Source organism: Canis aureus, chromosome 6, assembly GCF_053574225.1.
Source record: "Canis aureus isolate CA01 chromosome 6, VMU_Caureus_v.1.0, whole genome shotgun sequence".
NCBI classification, from domain to species: Eukaryota; Metazoa; Chordata; class Mammalia; order Carnivora; family Canidae; genus Canis; species Canis aureus.
In genome coordinates, this window is record NC_135616.1 from 16,773,779 (window position 1) to 16,791,176 (window position 17,398).

Genomic DNA, 17,398 nt, shown 5'->3' on the forward strand with positions numbered 1-17,398 from the left:
CTCTACAAGCATAAATGTCTTTAATTCCCAAAGACACTATAAATGGGGTTTATACTTGGGGTTTTTAGTAGGTCAGTTTCTTTGAGTGTTAAATGTATAATGAACCAAACTTATCAGAAATCATGACTGCTTCATTTCACTTATATCTACCAAAGTAGGGCTGGGGGTAGTGATGAAGAAAAAAAAAACAAAAAAACAAAAATCTGCAGACCTAGCATCACGTTCAAAGTAAAAAAATTAGCATTTCTCCTTTTAAAATCTAATCCTCATGAGAAGAGGGAGCCTGTCTGCCACATAAGGGACACTCAGTCATTAGTGTATGGATGAATGAATATCCGTACAAAGTGTTCTGTGCAGCACAGATGTAGACCAGGGCCTCAACATTGCGTCTTAACTTTTTTTTTTTTTTTTTAAGATTTTATTTATTCATGAGAGTGAGAGCGTCTTAACTTTGAGGAGCTCTGCAAGCCTGTTTCCTGAGGGCTTTTTTAAAAAAGTGTTTTTCTCAGATAGGTGCCCTGAAGATGTAATTTGATGGTTGAGTTCCAGTGGTTCTTGCTTCTTAAATATTTGAAAATGGATTTCAGGGAAGCCTGTTTGGAATGCGGTCGTCGTGGGATTACGGTGCTGGGGGAACGCCCAGCCCAGCCCAGCCCAGCCCAGCCCAGCCCGGGGAGCTGAACTGGGCAAGCGCGCAGAGCCCGCCTGAAAGGCCACCTGCTGCGGCCGCGGCGGCTTCGGGGGACGCTGTGCCCGAGGTCTTGCAAGACCCGGGTTACCAACGGGCCCTGGAAGCTGCGGGGCTCGTGCCAAATTCTCTTTCCGCAGGGGATCTTCCCAAAGAAAAGTACCATGTTGCATGAAATGCTTCGTCCTCCTCACACTCGCGTGTGTTGTGTATCCCGTGACAAGTCGTTCTTCGAAAAGATGAAGAGAGTAACCCCGTTGGGGTGGGGACCCGGGTGGCGAGGTGAGGCGCTGCCGACAAGGACTGCCAAGAATCTCCATCTTTCCTTCTACCGTAGCTCTTATTTTTACGCTGAGCGAGCAAAAGCGAGGTCTCGCTCGTCTGGGCCGACTGCGGGCCGTTTGCAAACGCCGGGGTCCCCTTCGCCCGTTTCTATTCTCCCAGAAAAGGCGGGGCGCGCCGGCCCGGCCCACGGAGTTCCCCGCCTTTGTCCAGCCCGGCTCCCCATTGGCTGGGGGCGCCGAGGCCCCGCCCCCCCGCCGTGGCCGCCCGAGCCCTCCGCGGGAGGGAGGGGCTTTGTGACGCACGCCCTGACGTCCGCAGGGGTATAAAGGGCCGCTGGGAGCGCGGGCTCCTACAGGAGCCGCCGGCAAGGGGGCAACGAGGAAGCTCTTGGGAGCGTAGCCGGAAAGGAGAAGGTGGGGCGCGTCTGGCGAAGAGGCCCCGTACGGCCTGCGGCCCCTCGGGGCGCCTCGCGCGTCGGGCTCGGCGGACGGTTCCTCCAGTGCTGGGGAAGGCGGAGGGCCCCGGGGTGGGAGGCCGGTGGGGAGGGGCGGCGGCCGGCCGGCCCCTTCGCCTCTTGGGCTGGTGGACGCGGAGCCGGGGGCGAACCGACGCAGACCCCAGCCGGCCGCGTAGGTCCTGAGGGAGCCAGTGGCTCGGAAGCCCCCCTCCCCCCCCGCGCGCCCCGGGCCTGCAGCCCTGTGGTCCCGCTCGGGCGTTAGGCGCCCTGAGGGGAGCGGGTGAAACGGAAGTTCGCGGCTCAGCGCGGGGGCCCGGGTCCTAAAGCTGGATTTTGACAGAGACTCTTTAAAGGAGGGACGTGGGAAGAATTAGGCTGTCGTGGGAAAGCAGCCGCCAGCGTGTTGTGGGAGTCGGCGTAGCCCTGCGGGGCGTCCCGGCGCGTCTCCGCCTGCTCAGGACCGTTCTCGGCACGCGGCCGAGGTGCGCCGGCCCCGCCCAGAGCCGGGCGGGGGCGGGGCGGGGGCGGGGCGCGGAGGGCGACAGCCAATAGGATCACGGGACGGCCGTTCTCCCCGCGGCTGGGAGCGTCGACCGCTAACTGCCTCCTCCGGGGAGTGTCGGTAGCTCCATGTTGGCCGCTCGTAAGCCGCTTCTCCAAGCAGACTTCCCTGCCCGCGCTGGAGGGCAGACTGTGCACTGGGAAAAACGATACACACAAATAGTTTACATTTACGGGTCATACATACATTACACTTCCTGCCTATGGCCCTTGACTTTTAGCATGTTGGCCTGCCAGACCTAGGCCAGGAGTTTTTTTGTTTTTTTTTTTTTTAAGATACTTAAGTTCAATACAAATTTTATACAAAGAAAATGTGAAAAAAAAATTTTTTTTTAAGATGATTTAATTCAGTAAAGGTCCTGTTGACTTCTACTCTAAAAGCAGGTTTTCTTTTTTAAATAAAGATTTTATTTGTTCGTGGGAGAGCGAGGCAGAGACCCAGGCAAGGGGAGAAGCAGGCTCCAAGCAGAGAGCCCAATGCGGACTCAATCCCAGGTCTCCGGGATCACACCCCGGGGCCAAAGGCAGGCACTAAACCATCGAGCCTCCCAGGCGTCCCTAAAAGTAGGTCTTCGTTAAAGGATTCAATACTCTTAATGTGCTCAGAGGGTTTGCTTTGGCCAGTATTTATTTCTTCCTTGAGCTTGGGGAAGACGAAGGGTACTTTTAGGCATCCAGCATTTTGCTAACACCTGACTTTTTATTAGAGGTTGGCCCCTTGAATAATTGCTGTAACTCAGCTGCGCAGCTTAGCCCCGTGAAACTCCTTACTCTCTCTACTGTAGGGATGTTGTTGACATGATTCATTATATCGCACTATTCTCCCCTTGATGAAAATTCATTGGAGAAATTTCTCCTGGGTCTCAGTGTTCAGAATACCTGTGATTCTTCCAGGCAACTGATTTGTTCTTTTTTCCCTCAGGAAACCCGAATCATTTAGCCGGCTGTTTTCCTATCTTCTGATGGCTGCTCGGTAGCTCAGGAGTTGATTTGACAGCCCATCTCTATTGTAGGACCTATGGCTTGTCCTACACTAACCTGTATTTTTTCTACCATACTTTTTCCTTACCGCTAAACTCATTTCCTTAAATAATTTTGTTCTTTACATGTATTTATAAACCTTAAACCATTTTCTGCAATGGAACAATACACACACACAGTTTGGGATGGCAACCTCTCCAACTCTTGAGCATTACAGGTTAGACTATGCAATACCTTTGGTACCACTTAAAATTCAGAAAGGCAGGAGTTTGGGGGGGAGGGGAAAACTAAGGTAGAGGTTAAAGGAGGATATGAGAAGAGAAAGATGGACATATGGCAGTGGATGGTGTGACCACAAGTAACTTATTCTGATTAATGTTAAAATTACATTTAGAGCTAAAAATGATATACTGAAAGATGAGCAGTGTGTCCAGGGATAGAGTTAGAAAAACAAGGAAAAAAGACATTTTCTTATAGAAACCCTATTATGCTATTCTGTTTGATGAAGGCACAGAGAAGCCGGTGCCCATGTAGTTTGGAAGGATGTTGTTTAGACACAGACACATGAGCTTGATTTATTTTTCTTGAACTTCTGTATGAAATATTTACTGAATTTTGCAGGAATAAGTTTTGTTTGTTTGGTTTTTCCATCTTTGTTTTTAATATTATCCTAGAATTCTTGGCAGGGCTTTTCCCATGGGTTTCTTTAATAGTACCATATTGCTCATCTGCACATAATAAGTTATTGGTAGAGTGTGTGTGTGTGTGTGTGTGTGTAAACTACTGTTAAGAATTAGCCCATTTTTGCTACAATAAATGCCTAGAGATTAGAACACAAGCTAATAATTTCAATAAGAGGTTTATTCTTAGAAACTATAGTTAATTAATAAACATTTTAATAAAAAACATACTATTTATAAGACCTTGTTTTTCTTCATTATAGTTGAGATTACAGACATCCTGCCAAAATGATTTCTTCAAAGCCCAGACTTGTCGTACCTTATGGCCTCAAGACTCTGCTCGAGGGAGTCAGCAGAGCCATTCTTAAAATTAATCCACCAAACATCACCCAGTTCGCAGCAGTTTATTTTAAAGAACTTATTGTATTCAGAGAAGGTTTGTTATTCCTTTAGATTATATATTTGTTGCTTTGAAAAGGAAGGCATTTTAAATTGGGCATTTTATGTATCTAATTTCCTGTATTTATTCCCTCAGGGAATACTTCTCTGGATATAAAAGATCTTGTTAAACAATTTCATCAGATTAAAGGTAAGTACCACAAGTGGTAACAATTCAGTGATACTAGTTATAAATTATTGCATCATTATTACCATACGTTCTAGTTATAAATTATTGCATCATTATTACCATAGGTCCAAGCTTAAGAATGATGCCCATACTTTGATCATACTGATGTGATTAGTTATTTGATCCGTTTTTTTTTTTTTTTTTAATCTGGAGACAGTTTGGAGGATTTTAAATCTCTAAAAGACAAAAATAGGAAAAACTCATCTTCTGCAAACCATCTGGTCCAATGAGACCTCTAACAGTGTGTATAAACTATGCCTCACACCCTTTCCAGTATTCCTGTCTTTAGGAAAGTACACTGAACTTTGAAGAAAATTGGATATTGTTGTAATAAAGACTCAAACTATAATGAGATACACTATTCAGGAAACTTGCATAAATACTCGGAAGATTTTTTTTTATTAAGCAAAGACACATCCTTTTTCCCTCCCTGTGATAGGTTAACTGCAGTCCAGTTGCAGGGCAAGAGATCAGTTAGGTGTTAGTGACCATCTTTTCTGTTCCAAGAGTTTCTAGGTAGTTAAGAGATACGTTTTTCCTGGAAAGTGGTCTTCTCCAATCCATCTCTGTCACCAAGGGCCGTCCATCTGCTCAGAAAAGTTGTGTTTTATGGGTATATGTGTAAATGCCTATGTGAACATGAGAACATGAAACTGCATTGGTAGAGGAGCAATGAAAAAAGACAGGGAGAAAGAGAAAGGCAAAGTTTATATGGTGACTGTTCAAGAAGATCACCAAAGCAAAGTGGGATAAATTGGTCATCCCAAGGACAGGCATACACATCTAGAAGAATGGTAAGAAGAAACTGGCAGAATTTTATGGAGAAAATGGAGACTTGTGACAGTGAGGGAAATAATGAAATAATTTTTGCTGCATTGGTTGGCCAATATTTTGGAATGACTGTAGGAAAATAAAAGGTAGGATCAGTGAGTTTGAGCCACTTTTTTTTTTAAGATTTTATTTATTCTTGAGAGAGAGAGAGAGAGAGGCAGAGACAAGAGAAGCAGGCTCCATGCAGCGAGCCCGATGTGGGACTCGATCCCGGGACCTTGGGATCACGCCCTGAGCTAGGCAGAGGCAGGTCAGGTGTTCAACCACTGAGCCACCCAGGCGTACCAGTTTGAGCCACTTTTACACTCTGATGGTTTGGTGTGCCAATATATAACATAATCAAGCTAGGGAGAAGCCAGGAATAGAATCTAGGAAAATGTAAGAATTGAGGATTTGGATCTATGGTGAAAGACCTACCCAAAACCAAACAAGACTAAAACTACCAAGAGTCAGCATTTGAAGGAGCAGGAGAGTGAATCGCTGTAGTTCAGGAATGTTTTGCTCTCTAGTCTGGCTGCTTCCCTGCAGGGCCCTGATGGCATTCTCAGCTTACCCTGGGACACAGGTCTGGGATTTGCTTACCACTAGCAGGATATACAGACAGGTGCTCTTAGAACACTGACCACTCTCCTTTTCCCTATTAGGCTGGTTTCCCAAGAAGTCAGGGTTATTATGGGCTTTGTACTCATGCCCTCTATACCAGGAGCTATGTTTGAGAGGCCTGGGATTGAGTAGGCTTCCTGTGTTGGAGAATGGTGGTAAAGTTGGTGAATCTTTATGGTGGGAGGTAACTAACTGGTAGCTTTTGAGGCTAATTTGTTTACTGAGGAACCTACCCACCATTCAGCTTACAAGTGGACTAAATTAATGCAGATTAGTTTAATTAACAGACTGAACTAATGGAACAGATCTACTTTTGGCAGAGGTAAAGAGAGGGAGATAAATGTTTTTCTCTTCCAGTAACTACAAATACCAAGGCAATTTACATAACATGCAGTTAATCCTAAAAGTCAGTTCACAGTATGGCTGTAGACATAGATTGGTCTTTGGTAGTAGAGTAGAAGTGAACATTGCCTTGTTTTCTAATTTACAGGGGAAATGGGTAGGTAACATGAAGGTATGACTAGATGACCCGAAAATAGAGTTCATTGTTACTGTCTTATACCAGTTTGGCTCATTCGTCTTTCTTTTTATTGTCATACCAACTGGTTTCTTAATGACAGTGTTCATTAACTTAGGTCCTGTCATAGAGACTACTCAAGTCCATCTATATCCAGGAAAGCAGAAGTCTGGGCTGCAGAGGGACTATCGAGGGATATACAGCATAAAGTTTCCATTTGGTAGGGCATTTTCTCCCCTGAGTGACATCCTCCTACCTTCTGACTGGTTCAGTTCCTCAACTATTCCTGTGGGAGTGCTGAGTAAATTTGGCTGCATGGTTGTCCAGTTCTGTACAATAAAAAAGTGGGTAGAACAAGTGGCATCTTCTCTTTCCTCTAAATACACTTCCTTTAATTGGATCCCAGTGTTAAGTATGGATGGTGGCGTCTGTAATACCCTACGTGCTCTGTTGGTCCCAAGGAATGTGGCTATCCTAGGCTTCCTGTAATTTGCAGTATGGGAACATGGACCTTTCTTTGAGGAATATGTCAACTGACCCTTATTCTGGTCTTTCAGTCTCTTCAGCATGAGGTAAGGTCAACCTTAAGGCAGCAGCAGGTATTAGCTCTTGGTAATAATGTGAGGCAAAGGTTCACTCCCATTCCTGCTGCATTAATCCCCACTCATCTCCCAGTTATCAGATGTGAGCCTGAAAGACCTTTGTTTTATGTTCACATTATATTCCTGCACATATCATTTGTTTTAACACTTTATCCTGGATTTTTCTTGGAAGGAAGCCCATTTTTGGTGGGCTTCTTTATAGGACCAGTGGTATTTATCCATCTCCCCGTGCCTTTAAAAATTCATGTAAATTCATGATGGGAGAGGAAGGAGGAAAAGAACCAGACACGAGAGCAAACTTTCCTTACTTCTCTATTCCGTCACTGCTTCCCCCATTTTCCAGAGCCTGGGATCTTTAGGTTGGTTCCTGGCTCTGTCCAGGCCTCCACTGTGGCATCTGACCCATTGGCCTGCACGTGCCCATTTCCAAAGCAGCACGTGCTGGTGAAACTTCCTTGGATCCTCTTGTTTTTCTGCAATTTGATGAAACAGATCTTACCATATGAATCAGTGAAAGCACCCCCATTTTTCAGTCCTCTCAAGAGAGTTTCTTCGTAGAACAGAATCATTAATTGGGATTTTAGAAACTCGGGTGATATTTTAGGGTAAAAAAAAAAAAATGATCTAAGTTCTGCCACTTACTATGTCACAGGTAGGAAAAGAAAGGAATGGAATTATCAAGTACAAGCATACCTTGGAGATAGTGGGGTTCAGGTCCAGACCACCACAATAAAGCAAATATTGCAATAAAATCAGTTAAGTGAATTCTTTTGGTTTCCCAGTGAATATAAAAGTTATGTTTATACTACACTGTGGTTTACTAAGTGTGCAATAGCATTATGTCAAAAACCAGTTTACATACCTTAATTTAAAAAAATACTTATTTCTAAAAATGCTAACTACCATCTGAGCTTCCAGAGACATGCTTTGATATTGGTGGCTGCTGACCAGTCAGGGTGGTGGCTGCATCTGTGGCAGTTTCTTGAAAGAAGACATCAGTGACGCTTGCTGCACCAAATGATACTTCCTTTCATGAATGATCTTGATACTTCCTTTCATGATTTCTCTGCAGCATGAATGCTGGGTGATAGCATTTTGCCGACAGAACTTTCAAAATTAGAGTCCATCTTTTCAGCCCCTGCTGCTGCTCGATCAACTAAGTTTATAGAATACTGTAAATCCTTTGTTGTCATTTCAACAATCTTCACAGCATCTTCACCAGGATTGTAGATTCCATCTTAAGAGAGGACTTTCCTTGCTCATCCATTAGAGGAACTCCCCATCTGTTCAGGTTTTATCATGAGCTTGCAGCAGTTCAGCCGCATCCTCAGGCTCCTCTCCTAATTCTAGTTCTTTTGCTGTTTCCACCACATCTGCAGGGACTTCCTCCACTGAAGTCTGGAACCCCTCCAAGTCATCTGTGAGGGCTGGAATCAACTTCTTCCAGATGCCTGTTAATGTTGATCACTTGACCTCTTCCCATGAATCTCAAATGTTTTTAGTGGAATCTGGAGTGGTGAATCCTTTCCAGAATTTCCACTGACTTTACCCAGATCCATTGGAGGAATCCTTATCTTTTACAACTCTAGCCTTACAAAATGTGTTTCTTAAATAATGAGACTTGAAATTACTTCTTGATCCATAGACTGTAGTATTGATGTATTAGCATATGATTGTACCTCTCGTTGTACATCTCCATCAGAGCTCTTGGGTGACCAGGTGCATTGTCAATGAGCAGTAGTATTTTGAAAGGAATCTTTTTTTCTGAGCAGCAGGTCTCAACAGTGGGTTTAAACTATTCAGTAAACCATGGTATAAACAGACATGATGTCATCCAGGTTTTGTTGTTCCATTTGTAGAGCACAGGCTAAGTAGATTTAACATAATTTTCAAGAGCCCTAGGATTTTCAGAATCCTAATGAGCATTGGCTTTAACCTACAGTCACCAGCTGCATTAGCCCCTAACAAGAGAGCCAGCCTGTCCTCTGGAGCTTTGAAGCCAGGCATTGACATCTCCTCTGTAGCTGTGAAAGTCCTAGATGATATCATCTAATATAAGAATGTTTTGTCTGCATTGAAAATCTGTTTAGTGTAGTCACCTTTATTAATCTCAGATCTTCTGGGTCACTTGCTGCAGCTTCTCCATCAGCACTTGCTGCTCTGCCTTGTACTTTGATGTCATGGAGACGGCTTCTCTTCTTAAACCTCATGACCCACCCTCTGCTTACAGCTTCAGACCTTTCTCCTGCAGCTTCCTCACCTCTCTCAGCTTTCATGGAATTGAAGAGTCACGGCCTTGCTCTGGGTTAGGCTTTGGCTGAAGGGAATATTATGGCTGGTTTGATCTTCTATCCAGACCACTCAAACCTTATCCATGTCAGCAACAAGGCTATTTTGCTTAGCATTTGTGTGTTCACTGGGTTAGTACTTTCAATTTCCTTCAAGAACTTTTTCTTTGTGTCCACAACTTGTCTAACTGGTTGGCATATGATGCCTAGCTTCTGGCCTAAGTTTTCACATACCTTCCTTATTAAGCTTAATCATTTCAAGCTTTTGATTTAAAAGAGAGAGATATGCGGCTCTTCCTTTCACTTGAACACTTCTAAAGGCCATTGTAGGGTTATTGTTTGGCCTAATTTCAATATTGTCGTAGCCCAGGGAATAGGGCTACACACTACACACTAGGACTAAATAAAAATTGGCAGCTAGGCCTCAGATGCTAAAGAGGACCAAATTAGGAAGGGGATCTCCCAGGAAATAACAGGCCACATTTTTTACAAAGTGGAAATACTTCAATAAATACAGCAAAGTCAGGGCCTAACACCCAGGGCCCAGTAATAGGAGTGATGCCTCTACTAGAAGACACAGGGGAGGGAGAGAGCTAGGGGAACAGCCAGTCGGTCTTGCTTGACATAGAGCTGCCACAAACCTTCAGTTTGTAAAACGGTAGTATTTGCAAATTGAAATTAAGTACAACAAAATGAGACATATGTATACCTGTTTTGTCCTAGGTACTCCCAATGTATTTTGTCAACTAAAGTGACTTTATAAGTAGGTGACATCATTACAGTTTTACTTAAGAGAAATCTGATGCTTGGGCATGATCAAATAAATTTTGCCATTTGGAAACAAGCATTTTAATGCAAATAAAGTAATGCATTCTGACAAGTCTGTCATAGCACCTAAATTTTTTATCCCTCTCTAAGACCCTGCCGTGTGAACAAAGCTTTCTGCAATTTGCAGCTACTCTACCTTTGCAATCCTGTCTCTCATTGTATACCAGACTGATAACTTGTCATCATCTGGTTTTTGGTTTATGCTACTTCCCTCTCCAGGAGCTCCTATGCACCTTTCAAATTCTACCTATCTATAAAGTCCAGTTCATTATTTCATTCAACAAATCTTTAAATTCATACCCATTGCCAGATGCTGTGCTAGGTCAAAGTCAGTGGAGGAAGAGCGATTTCACTGTCAGCTATGATGGAGGGGCTGAAATCACACTTAGCCTCCTTTCATCAACCATCATAAAAGCTAGAGCAATTATATAAAACAAAGTCCAGTGCCTGGGCCCTTGGGAGAAGGAATTCACAGAAAGTGAGCCCCTCTCTTCACCCTAGCAGCATTTTTCAAATTCTTACACAGGGAAAGGGAGGCCAAGCAGAGTAGAAGTGTGTCTGGGAAGAAAAAAATGGAGAAGCAGAGTTCAGGGCTACTAATCTGGCTGGGATTTGGGCACCAAAGTATCAGTGAGGGGAGTGTTGGCAGAGAAGGATCTCCCCAAAGTCTGCAAAGCCGTTTCCTTTGGGTTGCTGGCCAACTCCTGCGCTGCTAGTGTATGGAGGATGGCTTGAGGCTTAGTGGAGAAGCCGAGTGGGGATTTCAGAAGTGGGGTGCTGTCGGGGGCAGGGGGTTTAGGCCCAGCGGACATGAAGAGGCTTGTGAAGTCCTGGTGCTGCAGTGAGACCCCAGGAAAGTCACAGCCAAGGAATAAAGACAGTGTGCGAGGAGTAAGGACAGAGCTGAAACACACCTACTTTCTGCTTTTCTGCCAATTTCATTATATTGGGGAAATGCTTCCCAAGAGAAAATCCTCAGGAGAGCAAGCAGCTGTGAGAGCGTGTGCCGAGGAAGGCCTGAGGTGGTCAGACGGGCGTGGTGCTGAGTGGACCAAGCAGGTGCTGAGTGGAGACAAGGATTTCAGAGCAGTTTCTCCACCCTCGGAGTCCTTCTAGGTCATCAGCGGTCTTGACCTCCCAGGCCATGGGAAGGTCCTCATGCCTGAGGATTTGCTGAGTCCACTTAGAGATCCGGAATTCTCTTCCTGCCCCTCTTGTCTGGGTCAGTATGACGTTGGCTGCTGCGTGATCACACCTCACCAGCAAGTGCTACCAGTTTTAGGTTAGACTATACGATGTTTCCTAATGTCAAAATATCCTCTAGGCCCCCAAGTTTTCCCATTCATTGTTAAATTTTATATACCAGTTTTCTTGAGGACTGCTTTTATTAACATGACAGCATGTGTTTAATTAATAAGCTGTTCTATTAGATGAAGATTAGATCACTTATTGCTCAGTTTTGAAGTCTTCCCACCTGCAAACCCTTGGGTTTGTGGAGAAGTTTAGATGAGAAGCTTTTCACATGGAGGTTTTCAGCTTCCTTAGTTCTGGGCGGAGTTAATATGGTCTTTCCCCTGACGCCGCTGACCAGCCAAAGGGTATCTGATTACTCGTTTTGTCACTGAGTCACTGATTTCTGAGGAAATGAACTAGGGTGTCTTCCAAGTGGATAAAGACAGGGAAGTTTCATTACCCACACAATCAGGTATTGGGAAATTAAGCAAAACTCTCTTGTATGCATATTGACATCTGAATGTGCAGCCTATTACTGCTCTAAAATGTGGTGGTGGTGGTGGTGGTGGTAGTGGTGGTGGTGGGAGGGATTTATGCTTATTAACCCATCTGGCTCTTTTAGTAGAGAAGTGGTCAGAAGGAACGACACAAGAGAAGAAACCAGAATGTATGGAAGAACAGGTAGAAACATCTGTAGTTTCCCAAGAACCTACACGGATGGAGAAATCTACGGACACAGAGGAGGACAATATAGCTGGACCACTGTTAATGAACAAAACCACTCAGTTCCCATCAGTTCACGCAGAGGTGCTCCTGGAGCCCGAGGAGACCCCCGAAGCAGCCTGTGGTGGCAGCCCGAAACCATCTACCCCTAAGGCTGTGACCCCACCCTCCTCACCATCTCCAGCACCTGTCTCACAAGAGTTTGCTTATGTGCCAGCTGACCCAGCTCAGTTTGCTGCTCAGATGTTAGGTAATGTTTCATCTACTCATTCTGATCAGTCTGACGTTTTAATGGTGGATGTGGCAACAAGTATGCCTGTTTTTTCTGAGGAGGTGCTGAGTTCAGAGGCTGCCGAAGATGCCAAGGTGGCCATTCCCACTGTGTATTCTGCAGAGGTTGTAGCCCTGCAGGTTCTGAGCCAAACATCTGTCCATGTAGATTTGGGTCCTAAACCTAAAGACGATGAAGCTGAACCAACAACGGCTTCCTCCTTCCCCTTGCAGGATGAACAAGACCCTCCTGCTTACGATCAAGCTCCCGAAGTCCCTTTGCAGGCTGATATTGAGGTCATATCATTCGTTCATGTTTCATCCATCTATAACAATGAGCCTGTGACTGAAGGAGTTACTTATGTCGAGCAAATACCAGAACACATAGTTATCCCTTTTACCGATCACGTTGCTTCCCTTAAAGAAAATGAGCCACCAGATAGTCCCATACCTGTAGCACGCGACACAGGCATGTCTGAAAAAACCGTAGGTTCTGTAAGTCTTGCACAGTTGGAGGTGGAATCACACTATTCCTCAGTACATATGGAGGCAGAAGCATCAGTTCTGTTCTCTGACACCTCTTTGAAAGGTCAGCCTGCACAATTCCCGGATGCAGGGGGCTCCACCATAGCAGTCGGCTCTGAAAAACCACTGCATCTTGAAGTGGAGTTCACTGCCCTAGTTCCTGGCAACTCGGGGCAGGAGGAGTCCCAGGGAAGCTCTGCAGCCCAGGAGATGGAGGGCAAACTCGTGCTCTCTGGGGAAGCTGCTACAGCAGTGCTCTCAGCTGCATCTGTAAGGGCAGCTGGTGGTAGCCCCACTCCTGTTCCAGAAGGTCTTACTGAACCTGAGCTCGAACCAGAACTGGAAGCAGCACTTGAACAAGGTTTGATGAAGCCAGGTAAGAAAATCCAATGTTTACAAAGTAACAAATTCCATTTTCAGGTGACCTCTATATTTCAGGTAACCACTGAGGTTCAAGGCTCTCTACAAGTTGGTCAAAAGGCTTTATTCACAATAGTTTTTAAAACGGCAAACCTATTTAAAGGCTTTGTTGTAGTTGAGATTTTACTCTTAGGAGAGGAGTGATCTTAAAGCGACAGCACCAAAGCCTGGCTTCAAAGCTGGGTCACCTATCACTTTCGGACATACCACCTGGAGTGAAAAACCTTGAGCGCCTGCTGTCAGGCACAAAATCTGTGATCCGAATATTCTGCTGTGAACGCCAGTTGGGGGGTGTTGGTTTGAAATCAGTCGCTTGTGAGTGTAAAATCCAACCACACAACGCCATCCGCAGAGACATGGTGGTGTGTCGCCCCTGCTTTCGCATTGCAGCTGGAGAGCTCTGCAACTGGGTGTGGGGAGCTGGTCAGGGCCCTGGCTCCTGGCCTGGGGGAGAGCTCCTGCGGCCGCGGGGGCAGCTTCATAGCTGGGTGGATTGGACAGGTTGGCTGCACTTCTGTCACATGGATAAGCATCGGCGTGGCAGCAGCAGGAAAGCCAGCCAGGTGCCAGAGTGGCTGAGGGGACTGGTCTCCGCTGCTGGCCGGGCTGCTGGTATTGCCGGGGCTTGCCCATGACACAGACCTGGCCTGATCTCTCCCTCCATCTAATTAAGGAGTCTGATCTGCCCCCCCCCCCCCTTGAGGGATAGATGGAGCCAACCTCCCCCATTCGTTTTGCAGAAACACTCTCAACTTGGACTCTTCCCAGAGCCAGAATGGTCAAGTGTTACCAGAGCAGGTGTTTTGGGATCAAATTCTGTCTGGCAGTGTGATGGGGTTTTGCACAACTGAAAAGGCCTAGGGCAGCGTTGGGAGCTAGTGTGCGGGACGGGCACGACACTTGTGGCGAAGTGGCAGTGGCATCCCAAGTTCTGGCTCCTCAGCGCCTCGCCTTTTTTTCTAAAGCACTACATGGAGATTTCAAACAGATGGTTTGGCTTGTTCTGTTTTGTAACTGGCTTGTGGAAGGCTCAATTGATGGTATCTGAAGCTACTGAAAACTTCCCATTAATCATGTGCATAGTGTTCGGCTCTTTTCTGGGGAAGAAAAGCTGTACCAGGGATGCTTGGCCCAGCGTTCAAAAGGTGAACTCAGCTCAATTTGAGCCAAGTGCAGCTTCTCCTCCATCCCATCTTCTGGGACTCGGTGCTCCAAGACAGCCTTCATTAGGCAGGTCAGACTTGCCATCATAGCTTCCTTGGTGTTATGTAGAAGGATGGCACTACCTAGGCCTCTTTTTTCTTAACCCCTTGGGGACCAACCAGCCTTGTACTGCCACCCAGGACCTATGATTTCAAGTTTTGCCTAAAGGGGATCTTCTCTGGGGTTCTGAGTCCTGGAGTATGCGATGTTCTGTGTGTGGTGACAAATTAACATGAGATTATGGGCCTGTGAAGGGCCAGAGATAACGGACGGATGTGACCAAAAGCGGATGCCCTGTGCAGACTTCTCTAGTAAAGGAAAAGTCACCATGCAGATGCATTAACACTTTTTCAGTGGCTTCACACACACTTCAATTGGTTCTTTTGGTAAAGCCCCAACTGCGGATCCTCCACGTCCTGCATGTGGGCGCCCCTGGGACCGGCAGCTTCGGATGACACTGCTGCTTCAGCCACAACTCCAGTGCCCCTGCCACCTGCTAGCACGACACTGTTCTCGCTTTCCAGCAGTAGACAGCCTCGCTTCTTTCACATTACCAAACAGGATTTAGCCTCTCTCTAGCATGCTTTATGGCACATGTTACTACCACAGCCATTTGTTTATATGTAAAGAAAACTTACAAAGACATTTCTGTGCATAGTGCCTGATACAGAGACCGACCTTTAATGCCTGCAAATTTTGTTTTGTTTTTTTATAGCCATAGCAGCAAGCGAAGCAGGACAACCACCACCATACTCTAACATGTGGACCCTTTATTGTCTAACTGATATGAATCAACAGAGTCGCCCATCACCGCCACCTGCACCTGGGCCTTTCCCCCAAGCAACCCTCTATTTATCTAATCCTAAGGATCCACAGTTTCTGCAGCAGCCACCGAAAGTTACTTCTCCAACTTACGTGATGATGGATGACAGCAAGAAGACCAGTGCCCCACCTTTTATTTTAGTAGGCTCGAATGTTCAGGAAGCCCAGGATTGGAAACCTCTTCCTGGACATGCTGTTGTTTCTCAGTCAGATGCCTTGAAGAGATACGCTGCAATACAAGTACCCATTGCTGTTCCTGCAGATCAGAAATTCCAGAAACATAGCCCAAACCCCCAGAATGGTAGTCCTCCTACAAGTGGACAAGATGTCCCCAGTTTTCTTTCTGTTGCATTCCCAGTAGATGTAGCCAAAAAAGGTTCAGGATCTGGTGACAAACGTACTCCCTTTGGAAGTTACGGTATTGCTGGAGAAATAACCGTGACTACTGCCCATGTTCGCAGAGCAGAAACTTAAAACTGGTAGGTAAATTTTCCTACCATAACATGTGGGCCTTAACACACTAGTAGTTTGATTTGTTGACCGGGAGCTAGAGGTATTTACAGAAATTGAACTGAGATGTGCAAGGAGATAGGGTATACTCAAATTTGATGTGGTTATCCTCTCCAAGTTCATTACCCCCAATTACCAAGAAATGCACAGCAGGTGTACTGCACCAGGACGACTCACACCAAGGACTTGGTGCCTGAGACATGAATACATGAATCCATCCACTCAATCACCTTTGAATACCTGGTTCTTCACCTAGCCCCCCGGGAAGGTGCTAAAAAGGGATGGTTTTATAAGAAAGACAGACCTTCCATAGGAACTTTATAAGTTGACTGGCATGTTAAGGGGTGGCTAGGAGCAGAAGCCAGATGCAAGTACTGGGGCCAAGTGGAGAGAAAGGTGAGAGGTTAAAGATGTGGGGGAGTTCCCCCCCCCAATCATGTAGCATCTGTTTCCTCTTGAGAGGGAAGAGTTACTATAGGATGGGCAGGTTGGAAACACCCTAAGGAACAAAAACAACTGGGATTAACTGGATCAGGCCATTTTCTCTCACAAATTACCCACCTACTACTTCAGGCCCTATCCCGTGTGTGGGCAGTGAGGAAAACAAGATGCTGACACAGGCTCTCCTTTATAGGGCGTTCAGGCCCAGAGGTCAACTGACCCCTGAGTCCCAGGAAGGACCCAGCCCCACAGGGAGCCCACAGAGTAGGACTACTGAGCCACAGCAGGGAGGCCAAGATGAGATGGGTGGGGAGGAGCTGGGAACAGCACCTAGGAGGACGTGTGGGTGCAGCAAAGAGGGGACCGTATGTAGCCTCAGGAGATAACAGTGGGTGTGGAAAGCACAGCCGGAAGCCAGAAGAAGGACTGCCCTGGAAGGCAGGAGGAGGTCACCAGAGGAAGCAGGAAAAGGAGTTAAGCAGGTATAATGCAAATGTCAAACCCACACACCAATGAGTTCGGTTACTTCAGACGATTTGTGCAAATTTCAAGCTGAACATCTAATGGCCAAAGCTAGATTTCCTCCACGGGCAGGCTCAAGCACCACAGTGACGGTAGCTGAGGAGGTAACTCAGTTCTCCAGTGTCGGGTCTGTGCCCCTCCTACTTGCCAGGAGGTGGAATTGTCAAAATGGTTGTTTCCAGCGTGAAATGCTGGGGTATTTCATGCAAAGGTGCAGCTAAATTGATGAGCATTTAGTAATGGGAGGGTAGACCTCGCATTTCTGATCTGCCCCTCGTTTTACACGTTCAGTTTCGTGATTAAACAATTCACTATTTACATTCCTAACAGATGCTGAAACCACCACCGTCTGAGCCAACGTTCAAGGTGGAGTCTGCCACCCGAACGTACTTTGTCAATAAACTTCATGCAAGCATAAAACCTTGTGCTCTTATTTTCTAACTTAGGAAATCTAACCGATTACACAGGCGGCCTTCAAACTTTTCAGACTCATGTAGCCTTTTCCGACTCTGCAGGTGCTGCAGGAGAAAAACTCCCACTTTCTAGCAGTTGACTCGGCTTCCAGGCGGGTATTTCTGCCTGGCGACTCTGGGTTTGCACTCCCCCAGGCAGACGCCGGAGCACCCCGAGAATGCCGCACTGACCCAGGAACACTCGCCAAGTGCCAGCTGCTCGGGGGGCTCTGTGGCCCTGCAGATGGCAGCAGCACAAGGACTTCTTTGCAAGGATACTCGGTAACTGAGGATCATAGTGACTGCCAACATTAGATTTGGAAGTTTA

General features: G+C 46.2%; 1 protein-coding gene across 8 annotated transcripts; it reads left to right on the top strand.

Annotated features, from left to right (window-relative positions):
- Positions 1–1,248: 1,248 nt before the first annotated feature.
- On the top strand, positions 1,249–17,038 carry CABYR (calcium binding tyrosine phosphorylation regulated). 8 transcript variants are annotated; one of them, XM_077900291.1, is made up of 7 exons: positions 1,372–1,386; positions 2,396–2,555; positions 3,916–4,088; positions 4,188–4,241; positions 11,805–13,076; positions 15,039–15,624; positions 16,949–17,038. In XM_077900291.1, the coding sequence occupies exons 3-6, from the start codon at positions 3,941–3,943 to the stop codon at positions 15,617–15,619; spliced, it is 2,055 nt and encodes a 684-aa protein (XP_077756417.1). In that variant the 5' UTR covers positions 1,372–1,386; positions 2,396–2,555; positions 3,916–3,940; the 3' UTR covers positions 15,620–15,624; positions 16,949–17,038. The 8 variants fall into 8 exon arrangements, with proteins under 8 accessions (XP_077756416.1, XP_077756423.1, XP_077756420.1 ...); XM_077900290.1 differs by lacking the exon at positions 2,396–2,555 and having other exon boundaries at positions 1,249–1,386; XM_077900297.1 differs by lacking the exon at positions 2,396–2,555 and having other exon boundaries at positions 1,249–1,386; positions 11,805–12,155.
- The last annotated feature ends 360 nt before the right edge of the window (positions 17,039–17,398 follow it).

What these genes read in the sequence shown, in the direction of transcription:
- CABYR (XM_077900290.1), top strand. Translation starts at nt 3,941, where the DNA reads ATGATTTCTTCAAAGCCCAGACTTGTCGTACCTTATGGCCTCAAGACT. An exon ending in ACAATTTCATCAGATTAAAG is followed by an intron (nt 4,242 to 11,804) that starts GTAAGTACCACA and finishes TGGCTCTTTTAG; the next exon opens with TAGAGAAGTGGTCAGAAGGA. An exon ending in ACAAGGTTTGATGAAGCCAG is followed by an intron (nt 13,077 to 15,038) that starts GTAAGAAAATCC and finishes GTTTTTTTATAG; the next exon opens with CCATAGCAGCAAGCGAAGCA.